We start from the raw sequence: 25,897 nt of genomic DNA on the forward strand, positions 1-25,897 counted from the left end.
GATATTTCCTACTGTTGGGTTTGTCTCCTCAGAATGAACTTTAATCTCTGGTGGTGGCTGTTGTGTTGTTTTTGAGGCATAAAAAACCTATTGGGAAAACATGCAATCTCTTTGATATGAAAAAGGAAGAAACTGAATCTTAATGCTGCTTATTATTTTGCCAAAATATGCACATAAAATATGAGTGGATATGAGCAAGAAGAGAGCAGAGACACAGGAAGCAGCTGAGATGGAAGCAGAATAAAAGAAAGAGGCGATAAATGCTGAGGAGCTGTGAAGAGTCCTGCATGACATGAAGAAGAAAAGACGAGGAGGAATGACGAGATTTTAAATCAATACTTCTCAACATTCATGTTTTTATTCATGTTTCAATGATAAGCAATCCTCCAGTTACTAGGTGGCAGCAGAGCTCAAACTAATCAACAGCAACGAACTCACTCAGGCACACCGGGATTCAGCGCTGACAGAGAGGCAGAGCAGTCAGTGACGGTGAAATAAAAAATGGCGCAGGCTTGAGTGGTGCAGGCATTGGCAGCCTGTGAGACGTCAGTTAGCTATCTGTTAGGCATCAGTTAGCTGTCTGTTAACCACGTTCGTGCATATCCATATTTTTGTAACTCGCAGCAGATCATATGCCACCGTTCACTCAAAATGGAGGATCTGGAAGGTTTATTTATGAAGATAAATACTGGTCAGTGCAGGCGCCACGTATAAAAATTACACTGCTAGCTCGGCTCGCAGGCGCTCTACACTAACTTTTAAAAACGTAATGATAACTCAGCTTTTTCATCTCTTCTGATGAACTAAAATAGAAGCATTATTGTTGCAAGTTTTGCACTACAATATTAAAAAGCTGTGTACTTATTTTCCATCATGTCTCCCATTCAATCGCCTGGTCATCAAAACTGATAACCAGAATGAAAAATAAAATGAGCTGCTGTACATTTTATTGTTTTAAGTCCAAACTCAGTTTGTAACGTTTAACGTAAACTTCTCAGTCTGTGTGATTCTTAAAGTAGAAAAGGTTTTTAGACTAAAGATAGACAAAGTTTGTTAAATGTTATTATCAAATATGCGAAATGTTTAATTCAGAAACAAAATAACTAAAATCTCTAGAAGAATCCCTCAAACTGATTAATAATAAAAGGAGGATCATGTTTCTTTCTAATTAGAAAAACATTTTCCTGAAACCTCCGACTGATGATTTATTTAATCATTTATTTTACAGTTTTTCTGTCTGTTTTTCTTCTTTCTTATTCATAGACTCATTTATTTTGTATGATCATATTTCCTTTCCTTAAAATATTTATTTTGCTTCAGTGCATCCTTCCATTGTCTGGGATTTTTAGATATTAGATCTTTGCGTTGAATGATCTGTTCTTTAATTCAAACCTTTTCTACATTGTATTGGAGCAGAGCAGCAAGATGCTTCTGTTCTCTCTTGCTTTCAGCAGGTGGTGTTTTTTTACACAAACATCTGTATTTTTTGTGCTGTGGCTTTAATTTTTGTAACTGTTTCTAAATATGTTTGGTTGGTTTACCCTCCATGCCTCCATAATTCCTCTTTAACTGAGGAGAATCTCATCTGGAAGCTTCATAACAAACAAACGGTTCGTTTAAATGAAAACTAAAGAATGAAATGTTTCTGCCAACTCACCGTTGCAGATGAAGTCCTTCTTCTGGACGTCAGGGACGTTGAGGCCCCTCATGTGAGCCGGGGACATGCACTGTGTGAAGGGGGCCAAGCCCCGCCGGGCCCTCAGCCAATCAGAGAGCCAGGCCAGGTGGCAGTCGCAGTGGAGGCTGTTGGAGTGCAGACGGCTGCGAAGAAGACGAGGAAGAGGAGAGAGACCATTAATCTGGACTGGACTAGCAATCTCAATCTGGAGAAATGGAAAAACTGGGAATGAAAACAGGAAATAATGTGGAAGAATATCAGTTTTCTCTGGTTTTTAACCAAATTTTACTTTGATTTACACACAAAAATGACTTAAAATTCAGAACAATATGAAGAATTTCTCTATTTTATCTGAACCAAGAAAGCAGCTGAGATTTTAAAAAGATTTATTTTACTCCAAAAACTCACACTGAGAATTCATAAACTCTAATCATGATGATGATAAATATTGCTCCAGACGTAGTGAGAAAACAAGTTACAGAAATGTTCCAAACTGTAAGTAATGTAAAATACACAAGGCTACAGGAATTCATATAATTAACGCGTTGCTGCAGAAAGCATCAGGTGCAACACAGAGACGAAAAGCAGCAGGAGGAAGAGGAGGAGGAGGAAGGGCAGAATGTGTTGTCAGCGTTTTGTGAGCCAGCCACTCTCGGCCTGCCTTTGTAATAAAGCCGAGGACAAATCCTGTTAAGGAGCAAGACGCTCACATTGAAGCTAGCAGCGGGCGGCAGATTTAATACCGCGCCCCATTATAAATCCAGGTTATAGTCACGGCCCCGCCTGGAGATAGCCACGTCCCAGCCCGCCCCCTACTGAGCCCTAATTACTGACAAGGAGGATTAAAACGACGAAGAACGGATCTGCTTCTGACTGCAGGATGCTTTAATGAGTCAGGATGCGGGCTGTCGCAGGTCACACACACACACACACACAGTTAGAGTCACACACACACACACACGCACACACACACACAGTTACAGTCACACACGCACACACACACACAGTTACAGTCACACACACACACACACGCACACACACACAGTTACAGTCACACACGCACACACACACACAGTTACAGTCACACACACACACACACGCACACACACACAGTTACAGTCACACACACGCACACACACGCACACACACACAGTTACAGTCACACACGCACACACACACACAGTTACAGTCACACACACACACACACGCACACACACACAGTTACAGTCACACACACGCACACACACGCACACACACACAGTTACAGTCACACACGCACACACACACACAGTTACAGTCACACACACACACACACACGCACACACACACAGTTACAGTCACACACACACACACACACGCACACACACACAGTTACAGTCACACACACGCACACACACACACAGTTACAGTCACACACACACGCACACACACACAGTTACAGTCACACACACGCACACACACGCACACACACACAGTTACAGTCACACACGCACACACACACACAGTTACAGTCACACACACACACACACACGCACACACACACAGTTACAGTCACACACGCACACACACACACAGTTACAGTCACACACACACACACACACGCACACACACACAGTTACAGTCACACACACGCACACACACGTTTCCGTGGCTGTCTTTGTGGGGACTTTCCATTGACTTCCATTCATTTCTACAGCCTAACTCTTATCCTAACCAACCAAAACTCAATTCACACCTTAGTCCTAAATCTGACCCCTGACCCAAAAACAGCTTTTCTCCTTGTGGGGCCCAGGTTTCGGTCCCACAAGGAGCAGCGGGTCCCCACAACGTAGTATATGTCAGGAAAATGGTTCCCACAAGGTATTAGAAACAAACACACACACACACACTGCTGTTTGTTCCTCAAAGAGAAATCCAGACAAAACTGATAATCGAAACATGGTTTACAAAAAAATAATTCTGAAATAAAAATCTGAAAAGTGTGGTGTGGACATGTATTCAGTGTGATCTGAACAGTTATTCAGCAGTCAGGACAGTCAAATAAAACTCATTTAGAAAAAAACCCTCTGTGTGTGTGTGTGTGTGTGTGTGTGTGTGTGTGTGCGTGTCGTACTCACAGCGTCCGGAGCTTGGGCATGTGGTTGAAGCTGGACAGCGGGATGAGGGTGATGTTGTTGTTGTTGAGGGTGCTGCAGGACAGAAAAGACAGGACGGTGAATAATCACTTTATTCAGATGTTTAAAACTGTTTAGTTTATTTAATTTAAATAAACAGAACAGGTTTTATTTTATTCAAACTCTTCAGTTTGTTTAACTCCATCAGGTTCAGATTCTGATCCACCAATCAGTTCAGTGCAACTTCATTCAACTTCATAATTCAATTTATAAAGAAAAATAAAAACAAGGAGTTGACCAACTATTATAGAATAAACCACTAAAAATAGGCAAAAACATTAGAGAGACATAAAATCAGTAAAGATGTTGCATGCAATAAAGAAGAATTATTTTCATTTTGAGAGCTGCCATGTTAGATTAAACCAGCATGAACAATGGAGGACAGACTGGAAACTGAAACCGCTGCTATATGAAGCAAAATGGAAAATACTGCAATAATATTTAGATTTAGATGTTTGGAGGTATGAACATGTTTATCTCAGAAAGATTTCAGCCACAACTTCACCTCTTCAATGCAGCTTGAAGTATTTTTACCAGAACTCATAGAAATCTGCATGTCATCTGCAAAATATTGTACTGAGGAGAGATTCAACCCAAAGGAAGCAAGAAAAATGTTTTGAAAAACCCAATGAAGCATCCCTTAGGGACACCAAGGCTTGGTGTTAGATTTCCCAGCTTTCCAGGGTTTTCAGATGGTGGGATGAAACTGGAGTAACTGGGAGCCAGAGCTGGTGAGGAGTTGAACCCACAACCTCCTGGCTGTCAGACAAAAACATCTGAAAATCTGAAATACATTTTCCTATTTCTCCAAAGTTAGCAGGACATAGAGAACTGAAGGATCCAGTTTCACAGTTCTGCTGCAGAATCTCTGTTTAAAAAGTTCCTGACTTTCCGTCACGTTTCGGTGTTTGAGTCCAAAAACATGAACATGAATCCATTTCATCTGTTTTCCTCCAGAAAGCGTCTCTGCTGTCAGCGGCCGCGATCTGCAGCGTCTCAGTCGTCATGTCGACCCGGACAGGAATGAACAACACCGCCGTCTGTCATTACCGCATACGCAAGAGCGCACACACACACACACACACACACACGCACACCCAGCGATGTGTGTGCTGGAGAAACACTACCCTTATTGATTTCCTGTAGTTTTCATGCAAAGACGTGGAGAAGATAATTCCCTCTGGGATGATACTGACAGACTGGAACAAGCTGCTGGCACGCTAACATGCTAACATATCTCTTATAATGCAAACATGAAGAAATATAGAAACTACACTAACATGTTAAATTAGAACAATTTATATCTGTTAATAAAATCTAGTTTATTGTTTTGCAGTTCAAAAAAGGGAACATGAAAATGAAAAATTGTTTATTGAAGAATGTCTGATTTTTTCCCAATATTTTAATTTTATTCATAAAAAAGAAATGTTTCAATTTTGCTAAAAAACTAGAGCAAAAATATTCAACAGAAGAAACAACCCTTTCTTTGCTGTCCACAGGGTTTAATATCAAGTTTATTTCTGGATATTTTTATTTGTTTTGCTCCAACAGGTTTATAAAAACACTGGAAACATAAAACTAAAATGAGCCTCAGACTCGTTTGAAACTTTTCCAGCAGGTAAACAACAACATCAACTGCAGCGTTGGCTCAGGTCAACTTTCTGCTTCTGACCAACGTTCAAGGATCATTAATTTCACCGGGCAGAAAACAGAACCGGTTCGCTTTACATGTCAGCCGAAAAGATCCAGAGAACGGCAGCGAGGGGAGGAAACGAGGCCGGCGGAGAACCAGTTCATTTACAGTTAGGAACCAGTTCATTTACGGAGTAGAACCAGTTCATTTACAGTTAGGAACCAGTTCTCCCGGGGGAATGGACCGGGTCGGGCCCACAGGGTTAGCTTGGCCGCTGTGGTTCGGGTCTAGCTGTGTTTCCAGGATCTGCCTGTTTTTGCTCCGTTTCTTCTTCTTCTCCCTCCTCCTCTTTCTGGCTCCGTCGTCCCGCCGGCCGGCCTTGGTGAGCGGATCCAGTTTCACACATGAGCAGCGCCGCTCTGGTCAGGGCTGATTCCACACACTATATATAATTTAACTGTGGAATAACAATAATTTCCCTCTGTAATTTTGCTGTCGGTTATTGTGGCGGGCCGGACCCCCCCGCCAGGCGGCTCCAGCCAGGGTAAACATGGAAACAATCCGCCCGTCCAGAGCGGACCTCCAGGTTCTGGACACTTTCTTATTTTACTCGCTTCCAGACTGGTTTGAAACTTTTCTAGTTTGTTTCAGGCAGTGGGAGAACAGGTGATCATTTCAGTGTCTTACAGGAAGTTTAGATTTCACTTGTTCATGAGAAAACTTCACAAGAGAAACTTTTAACCGCCAGAGTTTCTTATTATAATAACGACATATAAAACTTATCTTGTTTTAACGAGAAACTTTGTTATGACGACATAAAACGTGTCTCGTTATGAAACACTTTCTCTTTATAACGATGCAAAACTCAGTAAAACAAGAAAATTACTCATGAGAAGCTTATGAGTAATTTTCTCATTATTTGAGAAAGTTACTTTCTGATTAATTTTAAAAAGATGATTTATCCAGTTACATGAAGTCATTTCTGAGGAACCTGTTCATTAAAACTGTCTGCTGGACACAGTGAGCTGCACTGGACTTTATTTCATGGTGTGAGAGTAAAGGGGGCTGGAAGCCGCTGCAGTCTGCAGATTTTATTTATAAACATATTTATAAATAAAAATCCTTTTCCTTCCTCATTATTTTAATAAAGTGAAAGGAGGTCAGAGGGCGTGAATACCTTAGTGGTTCCTGTAAAACCAGTCAGATTAACCCAGTCAGATTAAAGCAGTCAGATTAAACCAGTCAGATTAAACCAGTCAGATTAACCCAGTCAGATTAAAGCAGTCAGATTAAACCAGTCAGATTAACCCAGTCAGATTAACCCAGTCAGATTAAACCAGTCAGATTAAAGCAGTCAGATTAAACCAGTCGTTAAAGTCTCTGGTTTGTCGATAATCCAGAACTAAACGGCTGATTTGTCGTTTTTTCCCTGTTAATTCGTCTAAAAGCTGCAGTGACCTCTGCAGCGATGGAGCGGTGCATGATCCCTGAAGTGTGTGCGTGTGGGTGGGTGTGTGTGTGTGCGCATGTTTCCACGGCGACCTGCTTGTTTTATCTGCAGTCTTGAGTCAGCATGAACATGTCTGCTGGTTTCTGAAGCTCCATGCAATGCGGAGAAGGAGGAGATGCTATCACGTGTGTGTGTGTGTGTGGCTGAGACACAGAGTGATGTGATCAGATGTGTCTTTTTGTGCAGCCTCCACCCAGAGGTCGGAGGTCAGAGCCTCGCTCGTCAATCTGGTGGAATCACCAGAACAGGCTGCAAATCCAAACCCAGAGAAACCAGGAAGAAACGCTGATCCTCCGAGCCTGAGCACAGACATTACAGGCTGATGGGAGATTCACTCTGAAGCATTCTGGGTAATTTATGCTCCACCATCAGCACCAGAATCTAAACACCAACAGCAGGGGAGTCCAAAGTGTGGCACAGGGGCCATTTGTGGCCCATTAAAGTAGCTTTGTGTGGCCCCTCTCATTTTTACAAACTAAAAATGATTCTTTGACCAACAAGCTGAGAAACTGGACAACTTTTAGACCTTTTTAATTAAAACATTACAAGTTAACTTGTTTCTGCTTTAGCTAGCTGTTTGCTGTAAAGTGTTGATGCTAGCAGTGAAGACGTGAACATGCCGGTTGGTCAGACCATAAAACACAAACATTGGAGTTTTGTTTGGACCCTTAACCGAGTGGGAACGTTCCTATCTGAACCTCCGTGGGTTTTATCTGACCCTGGAAGCCGGAGAACCCAGAGAGAACCCACACATTCACAGGGAGAACGCGCTAACATCAGTTCATCGTTCGATGAGATTTGGGGGTCGTAGTTGCCATGGTTACGCATCATAACAACTCTGAAAGTAAAAAAGGTGGGAATAAAAAAATTCTTCCAGCTGCTCAGCATCCAGAACCAGAGAGGAAAAGAATCCAAACGGCAACGGGTCAACCGGGACAGCAGCGCCAACGTGCTGCCACCAGGGGGCGCCGTTCTGGAGAAACGCCACAGAGGCATTGGAGGGATCTAAGGTTTTAGCTTGTAGGCTGGCATCACCTTTGACCCCACAACCTTTCACTCTCAGTTGACCTGAAAAGCTGCACAGATAGCAGCGGCGGACGGACGGACGGCGGGATGGAGGGATGGACAGACGGACAGCGGCGGACGGACGGAGGGATGGACAGACGGACGGCGGCGTTCTTCAGGTGGAAACCTAAAAGCTTTCAGCAGTTAAATCGTCTCAAATATAAACTTTCCCACGAGGTTTAACGCCTCCTTCATGGCGGCTCCAACTCAAAGCTGCACTCCGCTTGATTGGTGCCAAGAAGTGTGTGTGTGTGTGTGTGTGTGTGTGTGTGTGAAGGATCTGGTTTAATATATGCTCAAGTGCTTGAACAACCAAAGTCAGGCGATTTGCTCCACTCATCTCAGTGAAAATTGACATTTGGAGAGTGTTGCCGTTGGAAACCGGCCTGGGAAAACTCAGCTGTTGACAATCAGAGCAAAAAACGAGTTTTGGGGAAAATAAACGTATTTCAGCATAAAGACAGTTTCAGAAATCCAGGTTACAACAAACAAGAGGCTTTGGCTAAACTAAAGAGGAACAATCCACTTATAGCTCTAGAGCTATAGATCTAGAGTCAGCTTCAGTTGTTCCAGCTGGAACTAGAGATCAGGTTGACCTCTGACCTGACCCTCCTGAGCCACATAAAGACGGTTCCACAGTCGGCCTCCTACCAGCAGCAGAACGTTTCTAACGCCTCAGATCAGAGAAACTCGTTTAGAGACGAAACATAAACGTAGTTTATAGATTAGATTCAGATTAAAATCTGCTGCTGGAACACTCAGACCACTCTGATTCTGGTTCTGGTTCTGGTTCTGCATCAGAACCAAACATGGAGAAGCAACATTCAGCTTCTATGCACCACAATTCTGGAACAAATTTCCAGAAAACTGAAAAACAGCCGAAACCCCGAGATCCTTTAACTCCAGACTGAAACCCAGCTGGTTACTGTTGCTTCATTGATTTTACAATCAATGAAGCATTGATCAATATATTTGCCGATCATTGATGATTTTGATAACAAAATGAAACGTCTGTTTCTGGTTCGTCAAACTGGTGACAGTTTTTTAATTTTATGACTTTTATTGTTGTGTTTTTTATGGAAATCAGTTTGTTGTGCCTTAAAGCTGAAATGTCCTAAACAAATAAACTTGATTGATTGATTGATTCATTTATTGAGTCACTGATTGGTTGACTGATAGATTGATTGATTGCATACATTAACATTTTATGAAGCAGTGGAGCTCAGAACAGTATTGATTATGTAAGAGCCAATAAGCTCCTTCCATAAAGACGCTGCAGGTTCAAAACGAGTCGTGAACTGAGAGCGAAGGATCTGATTTGTGAAGATTAGGACCAATATCAGAAATTCAGCTGGATGAATTCGGGTGAGGAATAACTGTTGTCAGGAGTTAAAACAGTTTTTTAGATTAAGAAATGTATAAAATCATTGGCTAAACAAATACAGTAAGGCTTGGTTATTATATAAAATATGCCGGAAACTTCAGCTGCTGTTTAAAGCAGTGAAGGAAAAATATGCTTGAGGAATTGAAACATTATTTCTTTACCGGTTTTATCTTGTTTTGTTGTTTTTTGACTTTGAAAGGTTAAAACTGACAGAAAACAGGAAAATAAAAACCGCTGAGATGAAGTGGGGTCTGCTGACTTTATGTTGAAACTTCTTAAAAACAAAGCAAAGAGTTGATGCTGCCTGGATAACCTTCCTCCATTTCTCCTATTAAAGTAACTTTATTAATTATTCATGTTCCCAGAAGAGTCGGAGCGCCGCAGCGGAGAACCCAGAGAGCAGCGCCTGGAGAGCGAGCAACTCGACCTGAGCTCTTCCTGATGAAAACCAAAATATTCTACTGTGATAAATCATCTGGAGGGTTTTGGAAAGCATAAAGAAACATTTATTCTCCGTCCGTCTGTTTCCTCCATCCCGGTTAAATCGCCTCCATTTGGAGTCGTTTGCGTTTCTTTATCTTCCTCCAAAAAACCAACATACTCTAAAATAAATTTAAAATCTTCTGTTCTTCCTTCAGAGACAATAAAGCCAGGAAACCGCCGGGAGGCTTCAGAGTCAGCCTCTTTTTCCTTTCTGCACCACATTCTGAAAAACCCTCAACTTTGCATCAACCAATCAGGAGGCTCGCTGCTGCTGCAGATCCCTGATGATGATGATGATGATGGCAGGAAACTGTCAGGTTAAAGTTTAAAACATCCAGATAAAAAAAAAGCTGGACTAAAAAACTATTTTGATTAATTCATTATATAGATTTTAATGTGTAAAAAGTCCAGAACCGGAACCTTTATGTTACGTTTCTGGTACGGCCACTAATCTGATGCGCAAGCAACATCCGCTAACAAGATGAAGCAGCTTCTCCCAGCCAACCGGAGAACAGAACAGCATAAAATCCCTGATTTAACGTCATCCAGGCTGTTTCCCGCCTCTCTATTACTGTTCTGCATCGCTCTCTTTCCGCTCGGTGCCGGGTCGGATGGTTCTGTTCGGCCCGCTGGCTCAGAGGGAAGCCGAGCCAGACCAGAACCCCCGAGCAGCAGGACGCCGCTCTGCCCTCCGCGTTCGCCGGGGGCGTCGCTAACGCAGAGAGGAGCTGGAGCTGCTGCGAAGCATTCAGGGGATTTGAGCTAACACACACACACACACACACACACACACACACACACACACACACACACCCACCCACACACACACGCCCACGCACACACACACACACACACACACACGCCCACGCACACACACACACACACACACACACGCCCACGCACACACACACACACACACACACACGCACACACACACACACACACAATCTTTGCTTTAAAAGAAAATTTTAATGTATTTTTAAGATAATAATCAAAGCTACAGATCTGATTCTGATGGAGTCCATGTTGAATTATCTTATGATAATCTGCAATAATCTGGGATTAATTGTTAGAGGCAGAAAAACAAACAACGGATCAGAGCCAGGATTAATTGGGTCAACTGGACCAGGAGCCAACTGAATAATTCAGACTGAACCAAACTCATCTTTCTGTTTCACCAAAGTGTTGAAGCCGTTTTTATTTTTGCTCTAACAGGATAACGTGGACGCCGACCTGGCAACACACTCACCAAAGGTTTGGCAACAACATCTGCGTCAGAACGATGACGCTGCATCGGGAACGATGCTGCACACTGTAGACGACTGCAGCATCAAAAACACCAGACTACTGCCTCTAGTTGACCTCTGACCCTTCAGCTCCACAGATCTGATTATTTCTGTTTCTCTCTGGGATCCTAACGCTTCAAATCTCCATTTTGAAAAAGCAACTAGAAGATTTCATGTGATTTTAGAGAAAATATTTGATTAGAGAAAAGATCATCTGCGTGGATGTGAGGCTCATCTGAGCGGTTCTGGTCGCCACCAGAGAACGCCACGCCGCAATATAAATATGAAATAACTTTCTTCTTTTCTGTATTGAAGTTTGGCTTCAGAGATAAAATGACGCCTGATCTGCACCTAAAACGCCTGGAAGGTTTCATGTTCTGTGTTTTTCCCCCGTAAGCAGCAGATTTCAGGCCGTCTCTGTCAGAAGAGCCGGTTTGAACCTGCAGAGCTGTGCAGGATGTCGGCGCGTCACACGGAGCGTTCTGCTTTCTGGCTGCAACAACTTGTTCAACAATCCAGAACTTCCTGTTCCCAGTTTACAGGAAATGTTTCTGTCACCATAAATTTGCTGAAAGCAGCGATTATGAATGATCAGAAACAAACCGTTACAACAACCGGAGCCAGTTTCATCTCCCAGTTCAGCCCTGGAAACTCTGATGATTAAAACTGATTGATTTAATAATCAGTCAATCAATCAATCAAGTTCATCTGTGTAGCACATTTCAGCAACAAGGCAGCTCAAAGTGCTTTACATCATAAAAACACAAAAATAAAGTCATAAAAGACGCCAAACAGTAGAGAAAACAGAAACAAGCATTTTGATTATTAATAAACGTTAAAAATGTAAACATGTTAATAAACGCCTCGTTTATTTTGGCCCAAAGCAACTTTAACCAGCCGGGTTTCACTCCAAACTTTCTCCCCAAATCACCAAGTTTATTTATTTAAAAAAATTTATTTATCTTTTGTTTTCAGTTAAAATAATGCAAAAATAATTTTAATATGATTTTTAAAATGTTATTTTATTTGCTGAGCAACAAACAATTAACATGTAATATTTTAATAAAAGGTCCCAAAAAGGTTATAGTTTCCTAATTTGTTGGTCAGATATTATTTTTAATTTTATTTTTTAATTTATTCCCAGCAATAAAAATGAAAACCTGTAGCTGGATTTAAAAGCGTTTTAATTATTTGGTGTGACTAAGTTTGTTTTTGAGTAAAACGTTGTAAAAACAAACATGGCGAGTAAAAGGAAAACACTTATTTGTTTCCTTAATTTTTATATTAAAGGTTTGAATTTGTCATTGAGAATCTGAAACTCTTCATCATCTCCATTCCACACAAAGCTACTCTAACGGCCGCAAACGGCCCCCGGGCCGCACTTTGGACACCCAAACAGAAAAACTAATAGAAAAACTGATGAACATTTTTAAAAGCTGAAAAATGACAAAATCTTTTGTTGGAAGTTTATTTAAATGTAAACAAGCTTTGTTCCCTCAGGTTGGGATCAGCGCTAAGCGCCATCTTGATTCTGTGTGAACGGCTCTGTTCAGGAATCCGGTCAGCTTCATTTGAAGATGCGTAATAAAGTCACATCCCAAATTTAAGAGCAGAAGAAGACGGAGCTCTGACTGGAGAGCTGCATGGAAAATGTAAGTTAACGTGAATCCACATCTCTGCATTTACATTCTGCTTCTCCTCCGGCTCTGATTGAGATCTTTTACGGATAAATTAAGGTGATTAATGTTATTTATATCTGAAAGTGATCTCCTTCTTCTCATTTATTTTCATTAATCTTTGTGTCAGCAGGGAGTGGAGAGATCGGTGAACAAAAACTGTGTCTAATTCAGCTGCTTTAAAGCCGGCCGATGTGTAATTATTAATTAATCAGCTTCATATTAGCCTGACATCATCGCCGCACCGCAGCAACACGTCTGCACACGCTCACTCTCCCTGCCATTACTGCATTAATAACTGTGTATGACTGCATTTATTAAAGCAGTTCTGCATGTTATTCCACCCTCTGTGTGTGTGTGTGTGTGTGTGTGTGTGTGTGTGTGTGTGTGTGTGTGTGTGTGTGTGTGTGTGTGTGTGTGTCTCGTCCGCAGCTCATTGGGATGCAAGCCGTGAGCTCGTCGAGTGAGAGCTGTCCTGGCTAGCTTCAGAGTCATTAGCGCGCTCGTTAGTCCAGTTATGTTAAATCTAAATTACCATTCATCATCACAGGGGGAGCCATCATTTATTCTGCTGCGGCCCGGCGGACACACACACACACACACACACACACACACACACACACACACAGTAACCAGATTAACTCATTCAGGGACACACACACACACACTCTCCGCAGAATCCTCAATCAGCTGTTAGCTACATGCTAAGTGCTTCAGATTAGCCGACCTGCTCTGACCGGGACGTCGCTCAGGCTCGTCACTGATTGGCCCATTCTAGAGGACAGAATCGGTTAGCTAACGGCTTCCTGAGCAGAACCTGGCGGGTCGGCACCGCCTCAGGTTCTGGAGGAGTTAGCCCGACAACACGCGGCTAATTATCAGAGACTGGACTTCCTGCTGCAGCTCCAGAAGCACAACCTGCCACAGGAAGTCCTTATTGAGTCCTGAGTTCGTCTGGTTGGACTGTTGCAGGAAGGAGCAGCTAACATTTCTGCAGATCCCACACATTCTGGACACCAGCTGTTCAGATTATTGCCTACTGGTGGCGCTACAGACACAGCACTATAAAACCTTTTCATGTCTCTCTGGTCTCATTATCTACAGAAAAACGTTTCCTCTACTTTAATTGATCGTTTCACACCAACACAGCAAAATAAAAGCTGCCACACTTTCAAAATAAAGTCCCTGTTAAAAATATGTTAAAACAATGTGAAGCACATGATAAATATACATATAAACATTTACACACATATTAACCATAATGGTCATATATGGATATCTTACAGGAGACTCCAGAAAGTAGGTCTGGTGCAAACTGTTTAACAATAAATTATTTGTGTGGATATAATTTGGAAAGAGCAGAAATTGTGCCATGAGTAAAAATTTGATGTGTAAATATCTGGATGAGATTTAAGAAGCTTCGTCATCTTCCTACTCGTTTTCGCACTGGATATGAACGTTTTATTTATTTTTATGTTTAGATTATTATTATGAACCAAAGATCCTCAGCAGAGTGAGTTGTGAGTTTACTGAAGACTTTTTGTAGCCGAATGAGCTGAGATGATAATCAGTCACCTTGCAGTGATGTGAGAAAACCTGCAGAGTCTAAATAAAAACTCATCTTGATGAAGCCTCAGAAGGAGCATCACCCAGTTTAAATCCTAACTCTACAAACGGAGCGGTTTGACTTTAAAACGTGTTTTAATGAATATTATCAGCACTAATCATAACCGTCTGCAGCTGGCAGTCAGATGAAAGGGACCACTGGGGTCTGCTGCTGCAGAGCATGCTAACACCCTGCAGGGCTGTTAGCATTAGCATGCCAAGCTAATCGAGCCTGATGAGTCTTTAATGACCAATCAGATGCGAGTGTTTCAGCCTGCAGTCAGTTCAGGATCAAAAATTAAAGAATGACGAAGGAATCTCACAGATGGAAGAAACAACCAGAGGTTCAACATCCACCCAGATACAGGAGCTTGTTCTACGTTAATAATTAAATGTTGTTCACAAGAAGAAGTTCTATTTCCACTGGCAGATTATTTCACGTATATCAAGACATTTTTCCATATTATAACTGAAATAATCTTCTACTAGAACTAGAGTTTTCTATCAATATTAAATGTAAAATCTACTTTTCTGACCTTATAAAATTTTTCGCTCATCAAAATCAAACCTGCAGTGTTGCTTCGTTTCTTTCATGTTTGAAAAATCCTTCAGTCTCCATGGCAACCATTCAGGTGCAAAACACCTGGGTGGACCTAGCCCCACCTTCGAGGCAAAGCTCCTTCCCCGCTCAGCTCCTTCAGACTAGCCAACAGCAATTAGCAAACACCTGCTGAGCTTATTATAGGAGCTCCTGCTCAGAGCAACGCTGGTAAAAATGTTTAATAGAGGAGCCATGTTGGGACGACTTCCTGGAGGCGGAGCTTCAGGAAGAGCAGGAGCTTCTTAAAGAGACAGAGGCCCATTTTCAAGATGTTAAATTACAAAGTAATAGTCATAGTAGACACATGTAACAACTGAAGGTAACTTAGTGACTTTATTTATTGTGCTATAAAATGGAACTATATTCCTGGAAAACATATTACTGCCCCTTTAATTGTTGACTTAAAACAAGATCTTATGTCTTGATGAAAAGATATGTGTAAGTTAGTTCTATCTTACTTTAAGTAAACTAAGATATTTGCATGAGAAACTAAACAAAAAATACTTTTTGAAATTTCCCATGAGAAATTTTGTTTTTGCAACGTAATCTATTTTTCTTTGTATTAAATACAGTGTCTGCTGTTTTTGAAATGTATTCTGATGGTTTTTTTGTTGCTTGTTTTTTTTTAACCAGTAATCAGTGTAAACTGATGAGCTGAAATGTTTAAACCCAACAGAACCGTGTTGTGTTTCTACTTCTGGACGTTAAGTCCAGCCGGTTTCCCTCTGAGTCAGTCTGACAGCCTTGGTGGTCTGGAAACAACAAAGGGTCCAAATTGAGTCAGTCAGTCAGACATTTGTTCTCTCAATAATTAATGCGTCAACGCTCCACTCGCTCTGATTCGCTCTCCGCTGCTTTCTCCAACGTTTCCTTCAAACATCGGATCCGTTTAACTCTCCAAATGTCTTTTTTTCATCTGAACCAACCAGCTTGTTACATCTCCACACTCTGATACCTGTTTTCTCTCTTTGATCCATTTCTGGTTTATTGTTACTGACTTCTTTGTTATTTCCTGCTTCCTTATCTAACAGTTTCTCCCTTTAAGCTGCGTCTGCTGGCGTCCCTCTGCCGCTCTGCTCAGACACCAACAGCAGATTAATAAATAATGTCCAGGAGCCAGCAGAATTTACAACACCAACATCACATGCCTTCCTTTCTTCCTTCCTTTCTCTTCTCTTTAACCCTTCTCCATTTTGGAAACAGCCCTATCTCAAATAGCTCTTCTTTCCGTTCTCTCTGGTGATAAGCGCAGGGAGGAATCCTCGCTCCTTCGGGTCTAAATAAATCATAGCCTGCAGTGCCCTGCTTTCACCAAACCAAACCTCCGATTTGGAGAGGACATAAAAGTATCAGGTTGCATCTAATAGATGCAGAAAATGTCCCTTTTCAAAGTTTTTCATTTGTGAAAATGTAAAAAAATCCAACCCTTTTAATTGTTTGACAGTTTCAACATGCTTTCTAATTCCAAACAACAAAATCCAATCACTTATCACTCATTTATTCCCAGAGAACAATTACAAGCAGATTAATGAAACTAACAAACTGAAATCCATTTAGCATTTTCATAATGAGCCAGACGCCTCAATATTCAGCCTCCAATCATCAGAGCAGCTCCGGTGAAACGCAGTAAGCTCAGATAAAGCCGGGCCACCCAGAAACACTGGCTAATTAAAAATGACAAGATTAATTAAAGTGGAGATTCGTTAGCGGCACGCACACTGAGCTGCATGGCTTTCAATTAGCATGTGGCACGCGCACACACACCCACACGCACGCACGCACACACACACACACAGACACACACACAACCCATCTGACTGCAGACTGAATCTAAACTCAGTTCTGCAGGTTTTGCACACATGCAGTGATCAATGTTTCTCATTTCATCATTTGCACACAAAAACGAACTGAGATGCGACAAATTAAGGAAAAACGAAGCTGCAGCATTTTAGTAACACACGATGCTGTGATGTAATCCCTGAATATCGTATGACAAATATGCAGCACACAGAAAAATTTGGTGCAAACAAATGGACCATCCCACAGAAAAACGCTGCTAACAAAAAATGTTAAACTCACAAAAAATAAAAGTAAAAACATTTAATAAAAAACCAGTTTTATGAAATGTTTGCATTTAATAAAACAAATGCAAACAAAGACGTTGCAAACGCAAAAAGCTGAAACCACAGAAAATAAAAGCAAAAAGGAAAATGCTGCAAATAGCAAAAGCTAATATGAAAAACTCCAAACTCGCTCCACAAAATGGAAGTCCTCCAGACCACTAGGGGGAGTCTGGAGTAGTTAGTATTACTGACTTAATATTACTATTATTATTCTTCCTTCCTTCAACTTTCCTCTAGATGCCCCATAAAATTACATCTCCTCCTTACTGAACATCTGATTTGTTGGTTGACCACAAGCACTTTGAATTGCGTTGTTGCTGAAAATGTGCTATATAAATAAAATTACCTTACCTTACCACCCCTAGTGGTCTGGAGGACTTCTGTTTTGTCGAGCAAGTTTGCAGAATTTCATACTTGCTGTTATTTTTACTAATTGCAGCATTTTCCCCTTTGCTCCTATTTCTTGTGTTTGCAGCATTTTTCTGTTCCCTTTGTTTTTGCGTGTTTTGGAGTTTGCATCATTCACCTGTTTACATTGCATTTTGCAGTTGGCTGCTTTTTTGCACTTGTTGACATCATGTTTCCCTCTCTCCCACATCTCCAGGAAGTTTCCTTTATTCCATGTGACCTTTGACATCTCAGTCTAAAATCTTCGCCAGGTGCTCGTCAAATTTGCAAAATACTTGAAATGTAATAGGCAACTAAATATTGCATCAAAGCAGCTCTCAGTAATTTATTGTGTAGTGCTAACACACACACACACACACACACCCACACACACACACACACACACACACACACACAGAGCAAAGAAGAAGCATCCTTTTATAACCAGCAGCAGAAACATGGCACAGATTTCTCTGTTTTTTTTTGTCCTAACAGCTGAATAATCAGACAAAGGGGTGGAGATTCCAATAATTTAAGATGGTGAGGGATTACGGAGTAGTAACGAGCTGCCAAAACAGAGGGGTCATATATGATGCACATTTTATGCACTGTAGCTCTATACTCCTGATAAGATGGATAACTTTTATTTTCCTGCAGCTTGGTGTAAGTCGTATTGAAGGAAATTAATAGGTACTGGTTTTAATAAACAGAATGGTGATATTGTAGTATTAGTATAGTTACTATTAAAGTTTGGGTTAGTTAAATCATTCCTAAAAATGTTGTGTTGTTTGGATGAATCATAATCTGAGACGCTGCAGACATGAGCAGAAACATTTTCATCACCAAGGAGTGTTTAAAACTGAACCTTTTAAATGCACAAAGAAAAGGTTTTGAAGACCTTTTAGAAACCAGTCATGGTCAAACTTCTGATAATTAGCTAACATGTTAATAACAGAGCTAATATTTTGTTTAGTGCTTTAGCGCATTTGCTAACTGTGAAAACATTTTCTTGACACAATTAGGAAAAATGTACAAACATACTAACCTGTTGAGAAATGGAATGTTTTGAAGAGAACAGTGATTAAGTTTTGATATGCTTTTGTTAATTTGGCCTCCAATGATTTTAATAATTAGCGATGGACCAATAAATAATGCATTTCAACTTCTCATTACAATCACTGGGCCAAATAACAAAAAATCTGATATTTTTTTCTCCAATAATTTTAGGTAAATAAACACATCAACCAACATCAAAGACTTTGATGCACTAATAGGTAAAAATAAACTAAAAATCTTATGAACTTCAATCAGACCTTGTTTTGATGCTTAAATAGGGATAATCTATGCTGAATTAAAAAATATTTTCTCCTTATGTTTTACGGACTTAGTTATGAAAAAACCTCAGATTAGAATATTAATTAACTGTTTAATAAACTTAATTCTGATCCAAATTAAACATTTCTAAAAACAAGCAGCTAAAACTGTCTGGAAACACAAAGACGTCCTCAACCTGACGGTAGGCTGCTGAAACCGGGCCCCATTACCACACAAAAACAAGAGCGCACACACACACTCACACGTACACCTGATGGTGCAGTCACATGACCTCCAGTCACCGTTATCTCTATCGTCTCTACTTTGTACCTCGGTCACGAAATCAGCCCCAAGAACCCAACAGATGGGGCTGCGTCTGCTGGGGTGAACACACCAACATCTGTGTGTGTGTGTGTGTGTGTGTAGATGTTGAAATGAAGATCATTCCAGCGGCAGAATTGCTGACTGTCATTCATGGACTGCACACACACACACATACACACACACACACATTGGGCTTTATTAAAACGTCAGGTTGTGTGGATCGACCGTGTGCTGTCATGCTGTCTGTTGTGAATGGGAAAGGCTGCGTATTTACAGTGAATTGTAAATCCTGCCCAGCACTCAGCTGTCAGAGACTTATGAATTGCTAATATGCTGTATCTCGCACCGCTGATTCCCCGCTATCTGCCCCCTATCACTTCCATTGTGCGCGCGGCGCAGAGCACGGAATCAAAAAAGCCAACTCTGCTAAAGGGAAATAAAATGCTTCAGATGGAAATGTACAAAACTGTCTGTCATAACCTCTAAGATCATGAAGGAAGTTACACTTTATACTCTGCTTTATATGTTTGCTAACTGTCTCGTCTTTTTAGGACAAATGACCTTATCCTCTGTGATGAGTAACTGATTATTCTTCAAGTGAGATTTAGACAAATGTAGATAAAATATTTAAAAATTACATTATCAATAAACTGAGGCTAAATTGCAACAAAAGCACATTTCTCCCTGTGAATGAGGCACTTTCTGTCCTGAAAACAATTTATTTAGAAAGCACTTTACATCACCAGAGGCACCAAAATGCTGCACAGAATACATAAAATTACAATGGATGTAAAATAAAAGTTACTTTAAAAACACATAACTAGCCGTCGAATCAAATACTAATAAAACATACGAGTGGTGGGAAAAGGTCTGCAACTAATTAATCACTACTTAACTGCCAAAATAAGCAACATTTTCAATTCAAAAGTCAGTTTTGCTACTAAATTACTGAGTAAATAGAAATATGAGCTCAACATCAGAGATACTCATAGTTTTTAATCTTCAGGTTCTTCATCAGATTGCAGCAAAGTTAATCTTTCATTCATGGAGCTTCTGATAGACTAACTGCTTTTAGCACAACTTGAACACAACAACAATCTTTTCTAGAGCCCAATCAGATCGTTTAGAAGCATAAATTAACTGATTGAAGCAGCTTCCTGTTAGCTGCTGTTAGCAGATGTGCGGCAGATTTACAGTCTTACCAGAAACACAGTAAAAAGGTTTCATCTCTGGACTTTTGTAAAAATAAAAAAAAAAAGAGTGATGTTCACCTGCAGGCGCCATTACTACGCATTAAATCATGAAACAAAACCAGACTGTTCTGAAATTAAAGCTGAAATTAAAGAGGACTGTGAAATGTAAACTATGTTTTCCTCCTAGATATAAACCTATAAACAGTTTGGTTTCTGTAACTTCTTTCAAGTTGCAAGAGAAAACTAAATATTTTTTATATTAAACAATTAACTTAATTACATAGTTGCCCATGTAGGAGACAGTTTGTTAAATACTTTATACTTTATGAATGTTGTGACGTTCTATGAGCAAATTAATCCAGTTTTTGTCTATATTGAACTTTCAGAAATTACAGCGGCTGCAGTGTGTCACAGCAAAGGGAAAATAAGGCAGAAAAATGAGTTTAAAATGACTAAAAACCTCAAAAAGTTCTTCTTTCCTCTTGCTCTCTACACCTGTTGCCGTTGCTAATGTAGGATCCACTAACCGCCACAGAAACAGAATCACAGTAACTCAGCTTAAAGTCCCTTTTAAAGATGTTTGGGTTGGTTTTGGTTTATATCTGCTTCAACTGATAAAAAGTGATAATCTGATTCTTTAAGGCTCTGAAAGTCTGATTTCCTCCAGAATTGAGTGACTGGAGCTGAAATGATCCTGACAGGTTGAGAGAAAACACCTGAACTATCTGCACGTTTCCCTCTGGACAGAATCCACTGAATAGTTTGGTTTAATTTAGCCCTGAATAATAAAACTGGAAGATTCATTTTCTACTCAACAGCGTCAGCTACAAATTAAAATAAAAGCTGATTTTAATCCTGAGAGCCTTTACATGCAGCAATTAATTATCCAGATGTCCTTAAAAACTGCAACACTTTATCCATAAACACATCAACCCACAGAACGCACTGTGACTGCTTTCAGTTTAATTAAAATCAGAAACGTTTGATGCAGAAACGGGATCATTTAGATTTTCCTTCATTTTCTGTTGAACTAAAAACATTTATTAAATAATCTGCAGCACATTTTCTCTGCTTATGTGTGAAAGTCTTTAAAAAACGGATCAGATGTACACTGTGAATCTCTTTTTGTGATGTTTACAGCTTAAATTTGCTGATTTAGCAAAACGTTTTTCAAAAAGTTGCACATTTTTGCCATAATATCATCTTACGAAAAGTTGAAAATGCTGCGTAAAACTTTCCAAAATATTACTATTTGTTTTGCGAAATAAATAGTAATATTTTAGGGAACTACTCAAATGTTACCTAAGATGTCAGTATCTCATTTAGTTCTACTTTAGTTGTACCATCATTTTAGTAAAATGATAGAAATACTACCATTTGCACAAAAGTTTACACCTTAAACTGTTTTAGGATTAAAATAAATCAGAGAACAGAAACAGTTTGACTGCTTCAACATTTTCTAGTATTTAAATGTCTCAAAAGTCAGAATTCCCACCATTTACAGACCATAAATGCATCGTGCAACAATGTGTAGTTCAATGCCTCTTTTAGGCCAGTAAAATCAGAACCGGGTTAACTTCCTGTTGGACCGGAGCATTTCTTTCAGAACCTCCAGACCAAATGTGAGGCAGCAGAAATCTGCAGCCAAGCAGATGTTCCAGCATCTTTCCAGCTGTTTGCTTTTTGTTCTGCAGATCAAATCACAACGAAGGAAAAACGTTTTAAAGTTCGACTGCAGGACGAGTCGCTGCAGAGAAGAAGAGATCTCTCCTCCAACGGCTGCCAGGATGAGCAGAGTGACAAACGAGCTCCAGGGAACACACACACCGCCCTCACACACACACACACACACACACACACACACACACACACACCGCCCTCACACACACACACACACACACACACACCACCCTCACACACACACACACACACACACACCGCCCTCACACACACACACACACACACACACACACACACACACACACCGCCCTCACACACACACACACACACACCGCCCTCACACACACACACACACACACACACACACACCGCCCTCACACACACACACACACACACACCGCCCTCACAAACACACACACACACACACACCGCCCTCACACACACACACACACACACACACACACACACCGCCCTCACAAACACACACACACACACACACACACACACACACACACACACCGCCCTCACACACACACACACACACCACCCTCACACACACACACACACACCGCCCTCACACACACACACACACACACCGCCCTCACACACACACACACACACCGCCCTCACACACACACACACAGCTGAAAACATGAGCGCTGAGGGGAATCAGCTGCAGCAGGTGGAGGATCTGCCGGTCGCATGTTCAGCACGGCTGAAAGTGAAGGACGACCGAGATGCTTCATCCTAGAAAGCAGCTGCTAACACACACACACACACTCCCTCTCTCTGCGTTTTCTCCAATGAAGCATTTCTAACTTGAAGCAATGAAGGCAGAAAAGTAACAAGTGAAAGGAAGAGAGCGGCGCTAAAGGTCCGTCTGAACGGCGAGCGAGGGATGAGAAGAACTGATGAGAGGAAGAGGAGGAAGAGGAAGACAGTTTCTCTACTTACAGGATCTCCAGATCGCGCAGTGCTCGGAAAGCTCCATCTTCAATGCAGCTGATGTGGTTGCTGTCCAGTTGCCTGCGGCGTGCACACACACACACACACACACACACACACGCACGCACGCACACATACACACACACACACACAGAGAGAGAGACAGAGTCAGATGAGTCTGCAGGTCCGCTCAGCCTCGGTCGGGGGAGGGACTAATGCCAGATGCATGAATGAACGTGTGGAGGTGAAAACCCGGCGGCAGCTGCAGCAGCAGGTAGGACCCGCCCCCCCGTCCCCCTATGGCGCTTGCAGACACGTACTCGGGGAATAGTGTTCCACGCAGGCGGAGGCGCAGCCCGATGTGAGCGGCCCGGAGGAGAGCAGGAGAGAGGAGCCCGGTGCGCCGCCGCCAGCCTATCACCTCCCTCTCTCTCCCCCTCCCTCGCTCGCCCGCCGCCACACACCGGCCACCAGCAGGGAGAGAGAGAGAGACAGGAGAGAGAGGGAGGGAGAGCCCACCCTGCTGTCTGCTCTGTAAATATTAATTGCATTTCTTCTTCTTCTCTCTCTCCATAGTGAAACCAGAGTAATCAGATTACATCAGGCCGGCCAATCCATTAAGGCCTTTTACCGGCTCTGCCACTAAACAATTTCATTAAGAGGAAAGCTTCGCTAAATCACGCTCCAGTCACGACTCCCGCTCTTCCTCCTCCACTCACCGTTCATCTCTCGCTTTTACTGTAATTTGCTTAGTGCGGCGTGTTCACCCCCCACATGAACCCAACCACCCGCCGCTTCACGCCTCTGGAAACCTGCAGGAAAACTGACCAGGTCACTTCCTGAACACCAAACCTTTTCTCTTTTCCCAGAAAGAGAATCACTGAATCAGATTTTAGGTTCAGAATCAGAACCAATCTTCTGTTTCTGTTGAGTCAACTTTTAAAATGTCATAAAACAAAACGCTGGGTGTGTTCCCAGGTTTATGAGCGCCATGATGTCATCAAACGTCTCCAGAAATGAAGAACGTTTACAAACTGTAATGTGAGTTTTGATGTTTCTGATGGCGCCGTGGCTTCTTCCTCCCTGAGCGGCTTTCAGCCCGTCAAACACTGCGGATCACGGCAGCTTCAGTCTGGAGGTAATGTCTCAAATATCACCACCACGTTTCCATCTGGTGGTTTGGAGCAAACAAACCAGGCAACGCAAAGCTAGCGTCATCAAGACTAAACAGGAAGTAGGTCTGATGTGATTGGCTGCAGTAAACAGGAAGTGGACATTGCTAACTATCCCGCCCAGCTGCAGGTCTGGAGTCGGTGCCTCTGGTAAGGTCTGAGCCTAAATGTTTCCTCTGTCGGTAAAAATGTTTCCATCTCCACTTTAGTGCATCAGCTGCTTTGCAGAAAAGATAAAAACCAAACATAAAATCTTTTTCACAAAACTGATTTTTTAAAATTCAACCTTTTTGATGCTATATTTTGAAATGCTCATAAAAGTCGTAGCGACTGATCTGTTGGTTACAGTGACGTTCTCTAGAAACAGGAATATAAAGGCGGATCATTCCTCCTTAATCTCTTTCTTCTGCTGCTAATCCTCTTTTCTTTGACTTCTGTCTTTTCATTCATCTTCTCCATTTTTATCTCCTGCCTCTCCGATCATAATCCCTTTTCCCCCTTTTGTGTCTGCTCCTCTCGGCTTTGATTCCTCTTCACATTTTCTCTTCTCACTCCCCGTCTATCCATGGATAATCCATATTCCTTCTCCTTGTTCTCTTTTATCAGCCTTTAAATCTGCGGCTCTTTTCTTGTCAGCCTTCACCTGAACGAGCCGCTGGCAGAAACACGCTGCTCTGCTTCTACCTGCTTCCCCTCCTAAAGGCCTCACAGGTCTAGTCAAAGTAAGTGGGTCAGCTCTTCACTGCATAACCTAGATCAGAATGGTTCTTATCTAGTTGTGTAGTTCCTCTAACATGAAGCTGAAAACCAAATCGACTTTATTTTGCAGATTAATTGTATAAATCGGATCTTATTGATGCTAAATTTGAATGTTTTCATGTAAACTTGTTTAATTATGAAATATTTGTCCTAAAATCGTCTCCTTGCTGCCCTCTATGGGTTGAACGGCAGTTACTGCAACCCTCCTGCTTGGCTCCGCCCCCAGTGTCTCCTGGCCCCGCCCACTTTGTGGAGTGTTTTAAAATGTGTTTGGGGGCGGGGCTAAGCTTTCCCCGGTGGTTTAGTTCCACTTTAAGTTCAGTTAATCAGTTTCCCTGATTTTATTCTGCCAGCTGATCAGGATTTAAACTCCTGGGTTTTTGTTCAATGCTGGATTCTTCTGTTCTCCTTATGTCATTAAAATTCTCTGTTCATCTGAGTTTTTCTCTGTATTTTGTGGTTTCCACTACAAACATGAGAGTAAAAGTGTGATAAGAGCCTCCTGATGGATGGAGGTTTTTTAATGGTCTGCAGATTGTTTCTTCTTCAGGAGTTTCTGAGTGAATCGCTCCACTCTGCGGCGCCGATAAGGACTCTCGTAGCGTCGCAGAAACGTCTCCAGCTCTTCAGGCGGGTCTAACTCCGCTCTGTCTCCAACACGCCTCATCTTCCCAGAATTAGCATTAACCTCTGGATTCATATTGCTGGTCATGTTCTTCATCTCCCAACTTCATCCTCAGAAAACGATTTTGTCCTCTGTGATGTGATTGCCTTCCCCTGACAGCGCGGCTCTCTGATTAGCGGCGACATGATTGGTATCAGTCTGGACGAGGCGGGCCGCTTTACCTCTGACCTGTGTGTGTTTGTGAGAATAAAGCGCAGATGTTTGTTCCAGCAAACAGAAA

At 41.7% G+C, this 25,897-nt stretch overlaps 1 protein-coding gene across 1 annotated transcript in view; it reads right to left on the reverse strand.

Moving 5' to 3' along the window:
• The window catches only part of slit3 (slit homolog 3 (Drosophila)), a 207,294-nt gene that overhangs the window by 46,123 nt on the left and 135,274 nt on the right, over positions 1-25,897 (reverse strand). The window contains exons 6-8 of the mRNA XM_028008117.1: positions 23,071-23,142; positions 3,796-3,867; positions 1,658-1,821 (exon numbers count right to left, since the gene is read on the reverse strand). Coding sequence (XP_027863918.1) covers positions 1,658-1,821; positions 3,796-3,867; positions 23,071-23,142 — 308 coding nt within the window. The remainder of the gene's footprint in view (positions 1-1,657; positions 1,822-3,795; positions 3,868-23,070; positions 23,143-25,897) is intronic.

The sequence above is a fragment of the Xiphophorus couchianus genome, chromosome 23, assembly GCF_001444195.1.
Source record: "Xiphophorus couchianus chromosome 23, X_couchianus-1.0, whole genome shotgun sequence".
NCBI lineage: Eukaryota > Metazoa > Chordata > Actinopteri > Cyprinodontiformes > Poeciliidae > Xiphophorus > Xiphophorus couchianus.